General features: G+C 52.7%; 1 protein-coding gene across 1 annotated transcript; it reads right to left on the reverse strand.

Moving 5' to 3' along the window:
* Window positions 1–7,547: 7,547 nt before the first annotated feature.
* Window positions 7,548–16,581, reverse strand: LOC128782809 (zinc finger protein 239-like). Its single transcript, XM_053933295.1, has 3 exons — window positions 16,371–16,581; window positions 11,867–11,945; window positions 7,548–11,677 (listed from the first exon to the last, which is right to left on the reverse strand). Exons 2-3 carry the CDS (start codon window positions 11,916–11,918, stop codon window positions 10,587–10,589), a joined length of 1,143 nt encoding a protein of 380 aa, XP_053789270.1. The 5' UTR covers window positions 11,919–11,945; window positions 16,371–16,581; the 3' UTR covers window positions 7,548–10,586.
* Window positions 16,582–16,615: the final 34 nt, after the last annotated feature.

A 16,615-nucleotide genomic window follows, 5' to 3' on the forward strand; every position in this document is an offset into this window, starting at 1 on the left:
TGCGTGGTGGCTCTCAAGGAGCCATCCCTGCCCTGCTGCCCTGGGTTTGTGGCCATGTGGCAGAGGGACACTGCTGGATATTCAGAATTTGTCAAGGGAATCACTCCTACTGCAGACTTAATGGGACCATCTGCACTCCCACTTCTAAGGGAAATAGATGGCAGGAGCTGGTTTCAGGAATTGTTTTCCTAGCCACACATCATTGCTGCCTCTCTGAGGTCAGAAATCCCCAGCATTCCTGCTGCACTCAGAGTTTGGCACTGAGAGATGGGAGAGGCAAAGGATTCCCTGTGGCTGAGGGCAGGTGAGGGGCTGGATGGGCTTGTTCCCCCAGCACTGCTCTGCTCAGCCCCCTCTCCTTCCCCGAGCATCTCCCTGGGCCTGGACATTCCCTCCTGAGAGGTGCCTTGTCCCTGCCAGCGCTCACAGAGCCCATCCCACCCCGTGTGCCCTCGGCCCGGCCCTACAGAAACCTGCCTGTGTGCAGGGCCCTGGCTGGGGCAGGGTCTGTGTGCAGCTGGGCAAGGGCAGCTCAGGAGAGCCCTGCTGGGCCCTGCCAAGGTGATGCTGCTGCTGTCCAGGGCTGAGCAGTGGCTGAAGGCCCTTTGGGAGGCTGCCAGCAGAGAGACTGACCACCCAAAGTCACAGTTCTGGAGTCTCTGTAAATGTTCAAACATTCCTTTGAGGATCCTGTGTGTCCCTTTCAACTCAGAATGTTCTGTCATTCTGGGATTACAATTCCTCTTCTGCTTCTCTCATCCCCATGTTTTCTATGATGAAACGAGAAGAAAAAAAAAAACAAAAAAAAAGCCCTTGCAACAGAGTTAGAACAGTAAAGTAAAAACCAGACCTTTATTGGAAGCTTCCAGGTGTCCCAGTGGGGATGAGGCTCAATTGGCTCCTGTTTTCAACAATTTATAAAGGTTGATTAATTAAGATATTTAACAGGAACACCCAATAGGAGATTCAGTTGTCCCAGTTACACACCCCTAACTCAACCCTTTGGAGAAGGTCCAAGAACTTCTTTGCCCCACTTTTTGTTATGACTGTTCACATGCTGGTCAAAACCAAAATGTTCTTCTTGTAGGCCTTCTTCCAGATAATAAGACTATGCGGTATTTCAGGAATGTATTTAGACAGGTTATTGTTCTAAAATCTAAGAGAAAGTTTAGGAAATGTACTAGAGTTAATTAAGGATTGTATTGATCGAAGTATATAATAGCAGTTTAATAGAATTAATTAAGAGTTTAATAGTGTAAAGTAAGGATTATAGTTTTATAATTACATAATAGTAATTCATAGAGCTATGAATATATAAAAATGTATCCAAAGCAAAAATCTTTTTGTCATCACCGCAACTTTCCCATCCTGTTCCAAGCAGGAAATTGAAAAAAAGTCTCAGGAAAGCTCCTGATCTTTACATCAATCCCAGGCTTACCTACTTTGGGAAGTGTCCTCCGGAGCTGTGCCCAGGCTGGTCTGGAGCTGGGAGCAGCCCTGCCCCAGCCAGCAGCTCTCAGCAGCAGCACCTGCCCTGCTCAGGGTGGCTCCTTCCCCCCACAGCTTCTGGCCAGCGCTGGCAGCAGCTCCCCAGGCCAGCTGAGAGCTGTCCCTGGCAGGCAGCAGAGTCCCTGGCCCAGCACAGCGCCCTGGGCTGCAGGACCCTGCTCTGCAGGACAGCCCTGGGCACCCCTGGCTGCTCTGCACAAGAGACCATCAGAGAATGGACTCACAGGGGCTGTGGGCATTGGGATGTTCCAGCTGGAGGAGATCACTGCAGGAGCTGCAGCTGCATTGTCCTGCAGCCAGAGGTTCCTGTGCCAAGGGCTGGCAGTGATTCTGCCCCAGGCACTTCTCAGCACCTTCCCAGCCCTGACTGATTGAAGCTCTCTGTGCCTCTGGGCTGTGCCCGCGCTGGCTGCAGGCAGTGCCCCAGCCCTGCTGGGCTGGGAGAAGAGCTGCTCATCCAGAGAAATGTGCTTTTGAAGCTCTGCTTGCTTACCAGCATCACCCTCTGTGCCAGGAGCCCGGCCCAGCTCAGCAGCACAGACACAGCACAAGGACTTGAATGAGCCTCTGGGGCTTTGTGCTCAGGCCCTGAACATCAGGCCCTGAGAGGGACCTGCAGAAACCTCTCCAGAGCTCCAAGTCAGAATCCAACTCCAAAGTTTCTTGGACTTTTAATGGGTCCCACTGAGGGACACAAGTGAGAAAGTGTCCCCAGGCCCCAGGCAGAGCAGAGAACTGGAGGCACTGATGACAGGTGGGGACAAAGAGAAGCCAAGTCTTGGTGGCCTGGGGCACAGCAGGGTCTGTGCCACCAAGGGCTGTCAGGAGACACCTTGTCCTGAGGCCCTGGGGCCTCCTGGCACAGCCCCAGCCAGGCTGGGCTCTGTCAGCCCCTTGTCCTGCCCTCAGCATCCCCCCCTAGCCCACATCCCAGTGGCCTCAAGGATCTGCTGGAAGGAGTCCCTGGGGAGCCTTGCTCAGCAATGGCCCTGGGGGCTCCACAATGCTCCCAGGCACTGCAGGTTTTTCAAAGGACTTTGGCTTTGGCTTTTGCCTGGCAGTCTCTGAGAGCTTTCTGCAATCATGGCCTCCAATTATCTGCTGTAATTAGTCCCTGGAGAGGCTTGGTCAGGAACAACACTCAGTGGGGCTCATTAATGCTTCAAGGTACTTCAGTTCTTTTAAGGTACTTGGTGTTTCACTTTTGCTACAGACTCTGTGAGAGGTTTGTGCAATCATGGCCCCAATTATCTGCTTTAACGAGTCCCTGGAGAGCTTTGGACTGACACTCAGTGGCGCTCATTAATACTTTGAGATACTCAAATTTTTTAAGGTACTTCGGATTTTCCTTTCCACAGTGAGATGTTTTTGGGTCATTTTGAGTCTCTGAGAAGTTTTTGTGCCATCCTGGCCTCCAATTCTCTCCTCCAAGGAGTCCATGAGGGGCCTGCATTGGGAATGGACCTTTTTGGGTCCCCTTTATGCTTTGAGACTCCAGCCACGTAGGGCTTTTCTTGTGACTTTGACTCCTGGAAAGGTTTGTGCAATCTCCTCTCAGGCCCTGAGGTTCCAGGGCTCAGCTCCAAATGCACCACGGGGCTCATTAGGATCAAGCAAGTCCTGACAAACCATGGCTCTGCCTTGATTTCCCTCTTGCCTGGCGCAATTAATTTGGAAGTTTCTGTAGTGGTTTTGGTTCACCAATTTGAGATTTCTCGGCCAATGCATCAATTAGTGTGGTGGGTTCAGTGCTGGCTAATTACCAGTGCACTCACTAGAATATACTTACTCTTTTCCTGCTGTGAGATAGGATTAGGAAAAAGGCAAAGTATGCTCAGACTTTAAAAGTATATAAAGAAAAGTTTAGAATATTCAGTAATAGAAAGAGTAATAAGAATCAGAACAAAACTTCCAGAACACTTCCTCTCTCCATACAACCTGACAATGGAAAGAGACAAAACCTAAAATTTTCTGTTAGTTTACCACTGCTAGAATAGTCTTTCTTCTGTTCACTTAGGGAGAGAAGTTCCTCTTGTTAATGTTATGGAGACTTCTCCACAAGAAAACAGTTCTCTCATTGCTTTTCATTTCCACAAATACCAGTCACTCAGAAAATCTGCAATCGTGAAGTCTCTCCCATTTTTTCACAGCTTTTCCCACAGCTGTGTTTATGGGCCATGTCAGCTTATTGTTATTGTATACAGCTTAGGTATTGTTTTAAAGATGAGCTTTTTAAGAGCAAATGTTCTCTTCATTTATTTCTGAAATCATCTTCATCTCACGGAACAGAGATCTTCTTCTTCTCTCCCTGAGGGCACAGGGTCTCATCACTCTTCTCTCTGTCTCTGTTCAAATTTCTCATGGGATCACAGCTACTGCAGCATTTCATTCCTTTAGCATAGAGGCCTTTGCTGAGCAAGTCATCTCCCCATATTTTTCAATGTGTTATAGGGAAAAAAAGAGTCTGATGTATCAATTCCATCCTTCTCCACAGCTTTACCAGAGGATTTCAGCCCCAAGTCAAGGCATCTCCTCATCCCTCCCATCTGGGACTCAACTTCCTCTTCACTGACCTTGGTGTCTTCACGTTGCTCCTGTGTGTGCCTGCACTTTGTCCTTTTCTCTCACTGGAGGGAGGATGGAAGCACGGGAAGAGTCAATATCTCAGGCGGGGCCTGCAGATGGTTGCGTGAGCCCGGCCGGGCTGGGTCCTTGCGGCCGGAGCTGTTTTCCCATGGAGGTTTGTGCAGCGGCTGCGCTGGGGCTGTGTCAGGCTGGGCGGCGCTGGGGGCAGGGCCAGGATCTCAGCAGCCAGGCCAGAGCAGAGCAGCAGCACGGCCGGGGCCGATGGCTTCTCCTGGCCCTGCCCGCTGGTTGCGGGCCAAGCCCAAGGGCGGCAGAAGCTTGGCCCAGCCGGCCCGGCCCGGGGCTGCTCCTGGGGCCCGGCGGATCCTGGCTGGGCCCGGGCTGGCGGCGGGGCAGGGCTCGGCAGCGGCCAGATGTCAGCAAGCGCAGCCACGGCCCGGCCCGGCCTCGGCCCCGCGGCCTCCCCTCCCCTGCCCGGCAGCCGATGGGGCCTGGCGGGCTCCCTGGGAAGGGGCCCGGCCCCACGGCAGGAGCCGCCCGGCCCGCCCCGGCCCAGACGGGGGCTGGCCCGGCCTTGGCACCTGTGTGCTGGCCAGAAGGGAAAGAGACCCAGCCAGGCTTCTTCCTCTTTAACTTGTGTCTTCACAGAGGTGTGTGCAGTTTCCTTAGTGGTTTAACAGATTGTCAATTCTCAAAGCTAATAGTTTCTTGTCAGACGCGGAGGAAACTGCTAGCAGCTTCTCTCAGGACATCACTTCCATGATGCAAAACCACCACAACAGCACAGAGCACAGAGCTCCTTTGTCCGTATGTAGTGGTCATGTGCCTGAGGCCTCAGAACCCCACCTTGGGAGATCTCTGGGTGCTCTCCAATGTGTTTTCAAATGAAAACATTCAGCTCATAGTCTAAGAAAATCACCAGAGGAGAGGGCCTACCTGACCTGTCTGTCCTGGCTATTTTTATTATATCCTCGCAATCCCTGGATATACGGAATTTGGGAGGCCAAATTCTAATTTTGGCCATGGTCTTGGGCAAGAAAGCTGTTTTTTTTCCATAGGAAGGACAGAGCCCCAGTGCTTCAGGTGCAGATGAGATGTGACCACCAGAGGCCACGGCCAGCCAGAGCTGGCAGGATTTTCTGAGAGATACCTTTGAATAGAGGAAAATTCTTAGGGATCTTATCAATTTTGGCAATGGGCATCTGGAAAGATGGACAGTTCTTTCCCATAGCAAGGAAAGCACGGAGCCCCAGTGCTGCAGGAGCTGATGAGAGGCAGCCCTTGGCATTCCAAGATCAGCCAGACCTGTCAGGTGGCCCCTGGGAGGCCAAGCCAGCCAGACCTGTCCCATGTTCCCTCGGTTCCATGGGGCCCCACAGTGTTCCAATGGTCCCTTGCTTCCAGGAGGCCCTGAGGTGTCACAATGCCCCCTTGGTGACACGAGGCCCTGAAGGGTCCTCATGGTCTCCATGGTTCCATCAGGCCCCACAAAGTCAGAATGGTCTCTGGGTCCATGAAGCCTCGCTGTGTCACCATGGCCCCTTGGTTCCATGGGCTCCAGTGGTGCCACAATGATCCCCTTGGTTCCATGAGGTGCCCACAGTGTCACCGGGATCTCCATGGGAAGGAAAGAACTGAGCCCCAGTGTGGCAGGGGCAGCCACCAGAGGCCAAGGCCAGCCAGACTTGATGGTACTGGCAGATTTTGGCTGGGAACAACCCTCGGATATAGGGAATTTTGGACTTGGAATCCCAATTTCAGCCATTTCTGTGTAGATAAGAAGGACAGTTCTATTCCATAGGAAGGCAAGCACAGAGCCCCAGCATTTCAAAGGCAGAAGAAGAAAGAGGTGGCTCCTGGGAGGCCAAGCCAGCCAGACCTCTCTGTCCTGGTAGCTTTTGTCTGAAAGCAAGCCTTGGATATAGGGAATTTTGGAGGTGAAACCCCAGTTTTGGCCATTTCTGCATAGGTAAGTAGGATGGTTCTTTTCTGTTGGAAGGAAACAGAGACCAAGAATTTCAAAGTCTGAAGAGGAGAGAGGTGGCTCCTGGGAATCCAAGCGAGCCAGACCTGTTTGTCCTGGCAGCTTTTGTCATGGAGGAAACCTTGGATACATGGAATTTGGGAGGAGGAATCTCAATTTTGACCATGGATAACTTGAGAAGAAGAACGGTTCTTTTTCATTGGAAGGAAAGCACCGAGCCCTAGTGTTTTGAAAGCAGGTGAGAGGCATCCCGAGGAGGCCAAGGGTAGCCAGACTTTTCTGTCCTGGCTGCTTTCACTGGGGAGCAATCCGTGGATGTACAGAGTTTTGGAAATTGAATCCCAGTTTTGGCCATAGACCCCTGGAGAAGGACAGTTCTCTGCCATAGGAAGGAAAGGCCAGAGCCCCAGTGCTTCAGGGGCAGGTGAGAAACAGCCCTCAACATGCCAAGCTCAGCCAGACCTGTCAGGTGGTCCCCAGGTGGCCAAGGCAGCCAGACCTGTTCCATGTTCCCTTGGTTTCGTGGGACCCCACAGTGTCACAATGGTCTCCTTGGTTCCATGAGGCCCTGGAGTGTCACAATGTCCCCCTTGCTTCTGCAGTGTCACAATGGCCCCGTGCTTCCATGAGGCCTTGCAATGTCACAATGGCTTTGTGGTTCCACAGAGCCCTGATGTGTCACAATGGCCCCTCGGCTCCGTGTGCCCTCGCTGTGTCACAACGGCTCCTCTGTGACACTGCGGGCTCCACAAGGTCACCACGGACCCTTGGTTCCTTGGGGTCCTCGAGTTCCACAATGGTCTCCTTGATTCCATGAGGCAGCACAGTGTCACAATGGACCCTTGGTTCCATGAGGTTCCATAGTGTCACCGTGGTGTCCTTGGACCCTCACTGTCACCACTGACCCATGGCTCCATGAGGTTCCCCAGTGTCACCGTGGTCGCTGTCAGAGGCTGGATGAGATCGATGTCCCGAGACCCCTTGGGATGCTCGGAATGCCCGTGTGGGGCCAGGGCCGGGTCAGGCCTTGGTTTGTGGTGGGACAGAGCCCCGCCCCCAGCCCTGGCCTGGCACAGCTGTCAATCACACAGCAGGGGCGGTGCTAACCCAGCTCTGATTGGCTGAGCTGTCAATCAATCACACACCAGCAGTGCCTACCCTGACTCTGATTGGGCAATCAACTGGCAGTCCCACCCCAGGGGCGGGCCCATGGAGGCCCAGGGGGTTAAAAGCCGGAGCTCGAGGCCAGCCCATGGTCTGGGTCCTGCCTTCTCCTGGGGTTCCTCTGTTGGCGACGCTGGAACCCGAGCAGTCGGTGCCTGTGTGTGTCTTTCTACAGGTCTTCTGTCTTTCAGTTGTTCTCTATTTATTCTCTTTCTAATCCAACTTACCTGGAACGTTTTTGGGCAACTTAACATCTTAAGGGTTAAAGGTTTTTAGGGTAAGTGGTGTAAGTTAATGAAGTTAATGCTAGGATAAGAGGTTTATGTTGAAGTGGATGTTGTATGAAACCCTTTGCTCAAGTTCCTAGATTGTCCATATTTTGCCAGTAAAATTTTGTGTCATTTTGACCTCTTAGCTCCGTTGGTTGGAGCATGGTGCTGGTATCACTGAGGCTGTGGCTTCAATCCCTGTATGGGCCATTCACTTAAGAGCTGGACTTCATGATGCTTGTGACTCCCTTCCTACCAAGAATATTCTTTCATCTGGCCATGGTGAGAATATCTGCTCGGTGTTTCTCCTGTGCACCAAACTCAAGTAAAGGAGCCTTTGGTGACCCCCCAGCATTTCAGTGTTCTGGGGTGTTACAGCCCTGCAGGCTCACAATGGCCTCTTGTTTCCATGAGGCCCTGCAGTGTCACAGTGGCCCCTTGGTTCCATGAGGATCTGGAGTGTCACACAGGTTTGTGACATTTGTCCTTGCTGCCCCTCACATCCCACTGCCCCACAAACAGCCCCGAGCCACCCGTGAGGGACAGGCCCTGCTGTGCCAGGCTGGGCTCAGGGCTTGGCCTTTCTGCTTCCCCCAGCCAGCCCAGGCCTTGCTCAGCATTGCAGTTCCCTGCTCTGAGCCTTTGGCTCCCTGCAGTCCTGGCCTCAAGGATCTGCTCTCACCAGTCCCTGGGGAGCCTTTGGCAGTCCCTGCCCTCAGTGGGGCCCAGTGATGCTCCAGGGGACTTGGAGTTTTGCTTCTGCCTCCTTGAGCAGCTTCTTCAACCTTCTCTCTGTGCCTGAGGGTCCTGGACTCAGCCCTGAATCCAAATCTTCAAGTCTCCAGGGCTTGTGCAGCTGATTGGAGTCAGTTTGGAGTTCTGTTAAGGAGGAAGATTTCAAAGTGCACCTCATGACTTCTTTTCTTTAATCAAGTGAGTATTTTTTTATTTTCCAGTTCATAGAAGAGCTGATAGAAGCATTCCCCAGGTGATCTTGATCCTGAATGTCTCCTTAGGAGGTCTGGGCATGTAGAAGAATGAGCCCCTTGAGGGCTGACCCTGTTTGGACAAGCTGCTCCTCAGCCCCAGCCTCACCATGTCTGACATGGCCCACCTGGCACTGACATCCCTGTGCCCTGCAGCAGAACCTTGTCCCTGAGCTCTGCAGCTCCATGTCCCAGCCCACTGCACCATGTCCCACCTGCTCTCCTCAGGGCTCTGCCTGCACACAGGCCCAGGAGAAGTTTTCCTCTTGGGAAGGAAAGAATGGAAAAGCCTGAGCAGGTTTCCTGAACAACAAACCCCACTCAGGAAGCACCTGCTCAGTACAGGCTGCCTGGAATGGTGTCACCTTTCTACAAGGGACAGTGTGACCAGAAATGATCTCTGGAAGCAGAATTCTCTGAGTCTCCCAGATGAATTCTCTGTCCCTGTCCTTTCCCTGGATCTCTGTTGCAGATGGAAGCTGCTGGGGCCATCCTCACCTTTAAGCTCTCTTTTGAATGCAAACAGATGTTCCCAGCTGTGTTAAGCAGGATTTGCTCCATGTTTCTATAAATCTTTTGTGTTCCCCATGGAACGAAGGGGCCATTTTGGCAGTGAGGGGGTGACGTGGAAGCAAGGAGTCAGTTGTGACCCTGGGGTCCCATGGAAGCAAGGGGCCATGGTGACACAGCAGGGCCACGTGGATCCAGTGGTCCATTGTGACACTGTGGATCCAAGGAGACCATGGAGACACCCCCAGAACCTCATGGAACCAAGGAGTCCATGGTGACCCAGCGGGGCTGCATGGAGCCAATGGCCCATGGTGACACTGCCCATCCAAGGAGGCCATTTGGACACTGCGGAAGCTCATGGAGCCAGGTAGGCCATTGTGACACTGAGGAACTTCATGCCACCAAATATCCATGGTGACACAGCAGGGCACCACGGGAACCCAGGAACCGCTGCTGGCAGTGTGGAAACTCATGGAACCAGGGGCCCTTGTGGCACTGCAGAACCAACACAGCTGCTGCACCTTGTCCCCGGGCCCTGCACAGCTCCTTGGGAGGCACGGCAGGAGCAGCACCCTGGGAGCCTCGGGAATGCCCCTCTGGGATCCATGGCACACGCTCCCAGGGGCTGGAATTCCAGTTCCCAGCCAGGAAAAGATCTTCCTGCCCTTGAAGGCAAAACTCTTATGGAAGAGCCAAAAGCCAAGTGGAGCAAGGTCCTACAGTGACATTTCACTGCCAGCCTTCAAAACTTCACCCATGGTGGTTGTAGCTCCTGGATTGGGAATGAAATCAGGGCAGGGCCTTTGGTGGGAGCTGCCCTGGGTCAAGGGAGACACTGAGAGAGAAACAGAGCAGGCAAAGAAAGGCAGGAGAGAAAAGAGGACACAAACACAAACTGCTGAGAAGGCGGCACTCGGGAAAACAAACCAGAACTGATGGAAAATGAATGGGACAGGAATCAATAATTCTGAAAATTTTATTTACTGCTGAAATACATCCTGCCCACCCAGTCCCACACAACCCCAATCCCACTGCTCCAAATTTGGATCCCACTTCTCCCAATCTTCTTCCAACCCCATCTCACCCTAGAGGCTAAGGAATTGAGTAATTTTGGCATGGGACTGAGGTTTTTTGAGGTTAGAACAAGCCATTTATAGATGGGATTGAGACTATTTTGGGGTAAAATTGCGTTGTTTTCAATGGGACTATTGTTTGCTGTTTGGAATGCAGAGAGATGAAGAACAGTGCCCAAAATCCCCCAAGGACCAACAAATCTTCCATAATATGTCCCCAAACTATAAATTCCCCCTCAATTAGCTGTGAAATGGTGAGACTTTAGACATCTCTGACAAATTTCTTTCTTTTTTTGTCCTATTTCAGGTGTTTTTAAGGGAAGAAGATAGATCAGATGAATATTAGGGCCATACCAAAATGATAACCAGCCAGGTGTCTTCCCTCTGTGTATCACAGGGAATGTGGGTCACTGGGGCTCTGACCAACGTGGGTCCTCCCATGGGGGATGGAGTTGGAGCAGTGCACAAAGCTCTTCCTGCCGTCGGGGCACTTGCAGGGCTTCCCTTACCGGTGAGTCTGCTGGTGTCGGGTCAAGGCAGAGCTGCTGGAGAAGCTCTTCCCACACTGGGGACACTCGTAGGGCCTCTCCCCGGTGTGGACGCGCCGGTGCCTGATGAGGTGGGAGTTGTGCTTGAAGCCCTTCCCGCAGTCGGGGCAGCGGAAGGGCCTCTCCTCAGTGTGAATCCGCTGGTGCAGGAGGAGATGGGAGCTGGTGTGAAACCTCTTCAGACACTGGGGACACTCGTAGGGTCTCTCCCCAGTGTGGGTCCTCTGGTGGCAGATCAGGCTTGAGCTCTGGCTGAAGCTCATCCCACATTCCCCACACTCGTAGGGCCTCTCCCCAGTGTGGATGCGCTGGTGCTTGACGAGGGTGGAGCTGTGCTTGAAACCCTTCCTGCAGTCAGGGCAGAGGAAGGGCCTCTCATCTGTGTGAATCCGCTGATGCACAAGGAGACTGGAGCTGGTGTGAAACCTCTTCTGACACTCAGGACACTCGTAGGGCTTCTCCCCAGTGTGGACCATTTGGTGGATGATCAGTTTAGACCTCTGGCTGAAGCCCTTCCCACATTCCCCACATTTGTATGGCGTTTCCCCAGTGTGGATGATCTGGTGGCTGATCAAGTAGGACCTTCGGCTGAAGCTCTTCCCACATTCCCCACACTCGTAGGGCCTCTCCCCAGTGTGGATGCGTTGGTGGGTGATGAGGTTGGATCTGCAGCTGAAGCCCTTCCCACACTCCCCACACTCGTAGGGCCATTCCCCGGTGTGGATCATCTGATGGCAGATCAGGTTGTTGCTCCGCCTGAAGCTCTTCCCACACTCCAAGCACTTGTGGGGCTTCTCCCCATCATGAACCTGCTCATGGACCACCAGCTCTGAGCTCTGGCTGGAGCTCTGTCCACCTTCCTGGCACAGGGTGGGTCTTTCCTCCTCAGAGCACCCTGGGCTGGGCTTGGAGCCCCTCCTCCTGTGGGATCTCTGGGGATTTTCCTCCCTGTTGGATTCTGGCACCATGGAGCTGTTCAAAACGGTCTCTGCCACGAGGTTCTGCTGTGGGAATTTGTCCTCCCTGGTCTCCATCCTCAGCTCCTTGTCTGGGGGAGGAAGGACAAGGAGAGGATGGGATTTGCCTCCGTGCCAGAGGGAAGGGGAAGGAGATCCCCCCAGTGCGTCCCCGGCAGGACGGCGTCGGCAGCGGGGCTGTCCTGCAGCCGGGGGCCATGGAGGACATGGGGGAGATGGAGCAGGGGAGAGGGGGAAAGGGGCACTGACTTCCTCCTCACCTGCCTGGGGGTCCCGGGGCATCTTCCTCATCCTTGCAGCCTCCTCCTCCATGTGGTGAAGGTTTGGCAATGGGAAATTCTGTTTTGGGAGGAAAAGAAGAGATGAGAACAGAGTTTTGTGCTGATTTGGAGCAATTCAGTCTAAACCAGAATTACAATTTAATAAGAAAATTCGGATCAAGGCAATGATCCAGAAACACTGGCTTAATCTGACAGAGTCAGGATATAACCTGACACCCCGTTGGGCAGGGTGGTGGTAGCAGTCTGATGAAATGGTGGCTGCCGTCTGGCTGGAGTGATGAACGTGATTCTGTCAAAGCGGGGATCCTGTAGAAGGGTCTGGTCTTCCTCTGAAGGTCCAGTGGTGCTGATGGAGCTCTTGTCCTCTGGGAATCCAGTAGGCAAGGTGCTCCTGGTATTGCAAGGGTGAGATTATATCCAGGCAGGAATGCTTGGTTCCTCCCCCTGGGCGGAGCATCCCACAATGGGATGATGTAATTTTATCAGTCCTGCAGTGACACTCAATGGCCCATGAACAGAAGATGGCCCCTGGAGGGCGTTATCAGGGCTGAGTCCTGGCAGAGATAAAGAACACTGCCCCACCTGTTTATCACAGTTCGTGAAGATGGTGACTGAAAACACACTTTTGGTTACATCCCTCTTCTGAGGAACTTGTTCTTTCTGGAGGAACTCTTGGAACAGCTTGGACACTGCTTCCTCTGAGGGACTTGTGGGAGAACTTATGAGGACAATGGCTGTTGTGGGTGGCCAGTGTAAACAAAATATTTTGTTGTCCTTCCTTGAAAAGTTTGTTAAAATCCCTGGAGGAAAGGGAGGAAATGATACCAGCGAGACTGACAAGGATCATTCACCCCAAGGTGAGCAAGACAAGGCTGCCAAAAGTCCTACAAGAATCCCAGCTCATGTAGGAGTGCTGACATACAAACCCACTTTATAACTACCCCAGGTTGTGGAGTCTATTTATTTATTCCATATATTGCTTCAATACCCTTTTAAAGTTTTGAGCCTATTTTGCTTTTCTCCTAATCCTATCTTAGCGCTGAAAATTAGTAAGTATAATCTAGTGAGTGCACTGGTAATTAGCCAGCACTGAACCCACCACACTAACTGATGCATTGGACGAGAAATATCAAATTGATGAACCAAAACCACTGCAGAAACTTTCCTGATGAACTTCCCGAGACAAGAGGGAAATCACGGCAGAGCCATGGTTTGTCAGGACTTGCTTGATCCTAATGAGCCCCGTGGTGCATTTGGAGCTGAGCCCTGGAACCTCAGGGCCTGAGAGGAGATTGCACAAACCTTTGCGGGAGTCAAAGGCACAAGAAAACTCCCAAGTGTCTCAAAGCATGAATGGTTGCCACTGAGGTCCATCCCCAACACAGGCTCCTCATGGACTCCTTGGAGGAGAGAACTGGAGGCCAGGATGGCACAAAAACCTCTCAGAGACTCAAAATGGCACAAAAACCTCTCAATGTGGAAAGGAAAACCCAAAGTACCTGAAAAAAGTTGAGTATCTCAAAGTATTATTGAGCCCCACTGAGTGTCAGTACAAAGCTCTCAAGGGACTCGTTAAAGCAGATAATTGGGGCCATGATTGCACAAACCTCTCACAGAGTCTGTATCAAAAGGGAAACACCAAGTACCTTAAAAGAACTGAAGTACCTTGAAGCATTAATGAGCCCCACTGAGTGTTGTTCCTGACAAAGCCTCTCCAGGGACTAATTACAGCAGATAATTGGAGGCCATGATTGCAGAAAGCTCTCAGAGACTGCAAGGCAAAAGCCAAAGCCAAAGTCCTTTGAAAAACCTGCAGTGCCTGGGAGCATTGTGGAGCCCCCAGGGCCATTCCTGAGCAAGGCTCCCCAGGGACTCCTTCCAGCAGATCCTTGAGGCCACTGGGATGTGGGCTAGGGGGGGATGCTGAGGGCAGGACAAGGGGCTGACAGTGCCCAGCCTGGCTGGGGCTGTGCCAGGAGGCCCCAGGGCCTCAGGACAAGGTGTCTCCTGACAGCCCTTGGTGGCACAGACCCTGCTGTGCCCCAGGCCACCAAGACTTGCCTTCTCTTTGTCCCCACCTGTCATCAGTGCCTCCAGTTCTCTGCTCTGCCTGGGGCCTGGGGACACTTTCTCACTTGTGTCCCTCAGTGGGACCCATTAAAAGTCAAAGAAACTTTGGAGTTGGATTCTGACTTGGAGTTCTGGAGAGGTTTCTGCAGCTCCCTCTCAGGGCCTGATGTTCAGGGCCTGAGCACAAAGCCCCAGAGGCTCATTCAAGTCCTTGTGCTGTGTCTGTGCTGCTGAGCTGGGCCGGGCTCCTGGCACAGAGGGTGATGCTGGTAACCAAGCAGAGCTTCAAAAGCACATTTCTCTGGATGAGCAGCTCTTCTCCCAGCCCAGCAGATGGTCACAGATGGTCATCGATGGCCATTAATGGTCACTGATGGTCACTGATGGTCATCGATGGTCACTGATGGTCACAGATGGTTATTGATGGCCATTGATGGGCATTGATCGTCACTGATGCTCACTGATGGTCATTGACGGTCACTGATGGCCATTGATAGTCACTGACGGCCACTGATGGTCATTGATGGTCACTCATGGTCACTCATGGTCACTCATGGTCACTGATGGACACTGACCATCACTGATGGTCACTGATGGTCACCAATGGACATTGATGGTCACTGATGGTTATTGATGGCCATTGATGGCCGTTGATGGAACTGATGGTCACTGATGGTCACTGATGTCCATTGATGGTCACCGATGGCCATTGATGGTCACTGATGGTTATTGATGGCCATCGATGGCCATTGATGGTAACTGATGTCCATTAATGGTCATAGTTGGTCACAGATGGTCATCAATGGCCATTGATGGTCACTGATGGTCACTGATGTCCATTAATGGTCATAGATGGTCACTGATGGCCATTGATCATCACTGATGGTCACTGATGGTCATTGATGGTCACTGATGTCCATTAATGGTCATAGATGGTCACTGATAGTCACTGACAGCCATTGATGGTCATTGATGGTCACTGATGGCCATTGATCGTCACTGATGGTCATCGGTGGTCACTGATGGCCATTGATGGTCACTGACGGTCACTGATGGTCATTGATGGTCACTGATGGTCACTGACGGTCACAGATGGTCATTGATGGTCACTGATGGCCATTGATTGTCACTGAGGGTCACAGATGGTCATTGATGGTCACTGATGGCCATTGATTGTCACTGAGGGTCATTGTTGGTCACTGATTGCCATTGATGGTCACTGACAGTCACTGATGGTCATTGATGGTCATTGATGGTCACTGATGGTCACAGATGGCCATCGATGTTCACTGATGACCACTGATGGTCATAGATGGTCACTGATGGCCATTGATTGTCACTGATGGTCATCGGTGGTCACTGATGGTCACTGATGGCCATCGATGGTCACTGATGGCCATCAATGGTCACTCATGTCATCGATGGCCGTTGATGGTCACTGATGATCATGGATTGTCACCAATGGCCGTTAATGGTCACTGATGGTCACTGATGGCCATCGATGGTCACTCATGGTCATCGATGGCCATCCATAGCCGTCAATGACCACCAGCGTTCATCAATGGCCATTGATGGTCACTCATGGTCACTGATGGCCATCGATGGTCACTGATGGCCATCGATGGTCACTCACGGTCATTGATGGCCATCCATAGCCATCAATGACCACCGACGGTCATCAATGGCCGTTGATGGTCACTCATGGTCACTGATGGTCACTGATGGCCATTAATGGCCATCGATGGTCACTGACAGTCACTGATGGCCATTGATAGTCACTTATGGTCATCGACGGCCATCCATAGCCATCAATGACCACCGACGTTCATCAATGGCCGTTGATGGTCACTCATGGTCACTGATGGCCATCAATGGTCACTCACGGTCATCGACGGCCACCCATAGCCGTCAATGACCACCGACGGTCATCGATGGCCATTGATGGTCACTGATGGTCACTCATGGTCACTGATGGCCATCGATGGTCACTCATGGTCACTCATGGCCATCGATGGTCACTGACAATCACTCATGGCCATTGATGGTCATCGGTGGTCACTGATGGTCACTGATGGCCACTGATGGCCATCGATGGTCACTCACAGTCATCGACGGCCACCCATAGCCGTCAATGACCACCGACGGTCATCGATGGCCGTCGATGGTCACTCATGGTCACTGATGGTCACTGATGGTCACTAATGGTCATCGATGGCCACCCATAGCCGTCAATGACCACCGACGGTCATCGATGGCCGTTGCTGCTCCCTTGACCGTCCAGAGTCTCCAGGGCCTTTTGTCCACTCGGTGTCCAGTGTCCATCGCGGGCTCCTCTCCGCGTGTCCAGTGGCGCTCCGGCCCCTTTGTCCTCCTGGTGTCCAGTGGTCATCGAGGCCTTCCACCCTTTGCTCACCGTGCAGTGTCCGGCGGTGGCCGAGAGCGAAGGACAGAGGGGGTGGAGCCCTTCCCGGCTGTTCCCAGGTGTTTCGCGGAGGTTTCCCAGCTGTTCCCAGCCGTTTTCCAGGTGTTCTCCAGGTGTCCTCCAGATGTTCTCCAGGCCTTCCCCGTCCCGCCGGCATCGCCCGCCGCTCCGCCGTAAAGCGCCGCGCCGCGCCGCGCCGCCGCAAAGCGAGCGCTCGCGACAACATGGCGCCGCCC

Source organism: Vidua chalybeata (assembly GCF_026979565.1).
Source record: "Vidua chalybeata isolate OUT-0048 chromosome 38 unlocalized genomic scaffold, bVidCha1 merged haplotype SUPER_38_unloc_2, whole genome shotgun sequence".
Classification (NCBI taxonomy): Eukaryota; Metazoa; Chordata; class Aves; order Passeriformes; family Viduidae; genus Vidua; species Vidua chalybeata.

Excerpts from the sequence above, each read along its gene's own strand:
- LOC128782809 (XM_053933295.1), bottom strand. The coding sequence starts at position 11,918 with ATGGAGGAGGAGGCTGCAAGGATGAGGAAGATGCCCCGGGACCCCCAG. Across the intron at positions 11,678-11,866 it reads GCCCCGGGACCCCCAGGCAG|ACAAGGAGCTGAGGATGGAG; the intron begins GTGAGGAGGAAG and ends TTCCTCCCCCAG.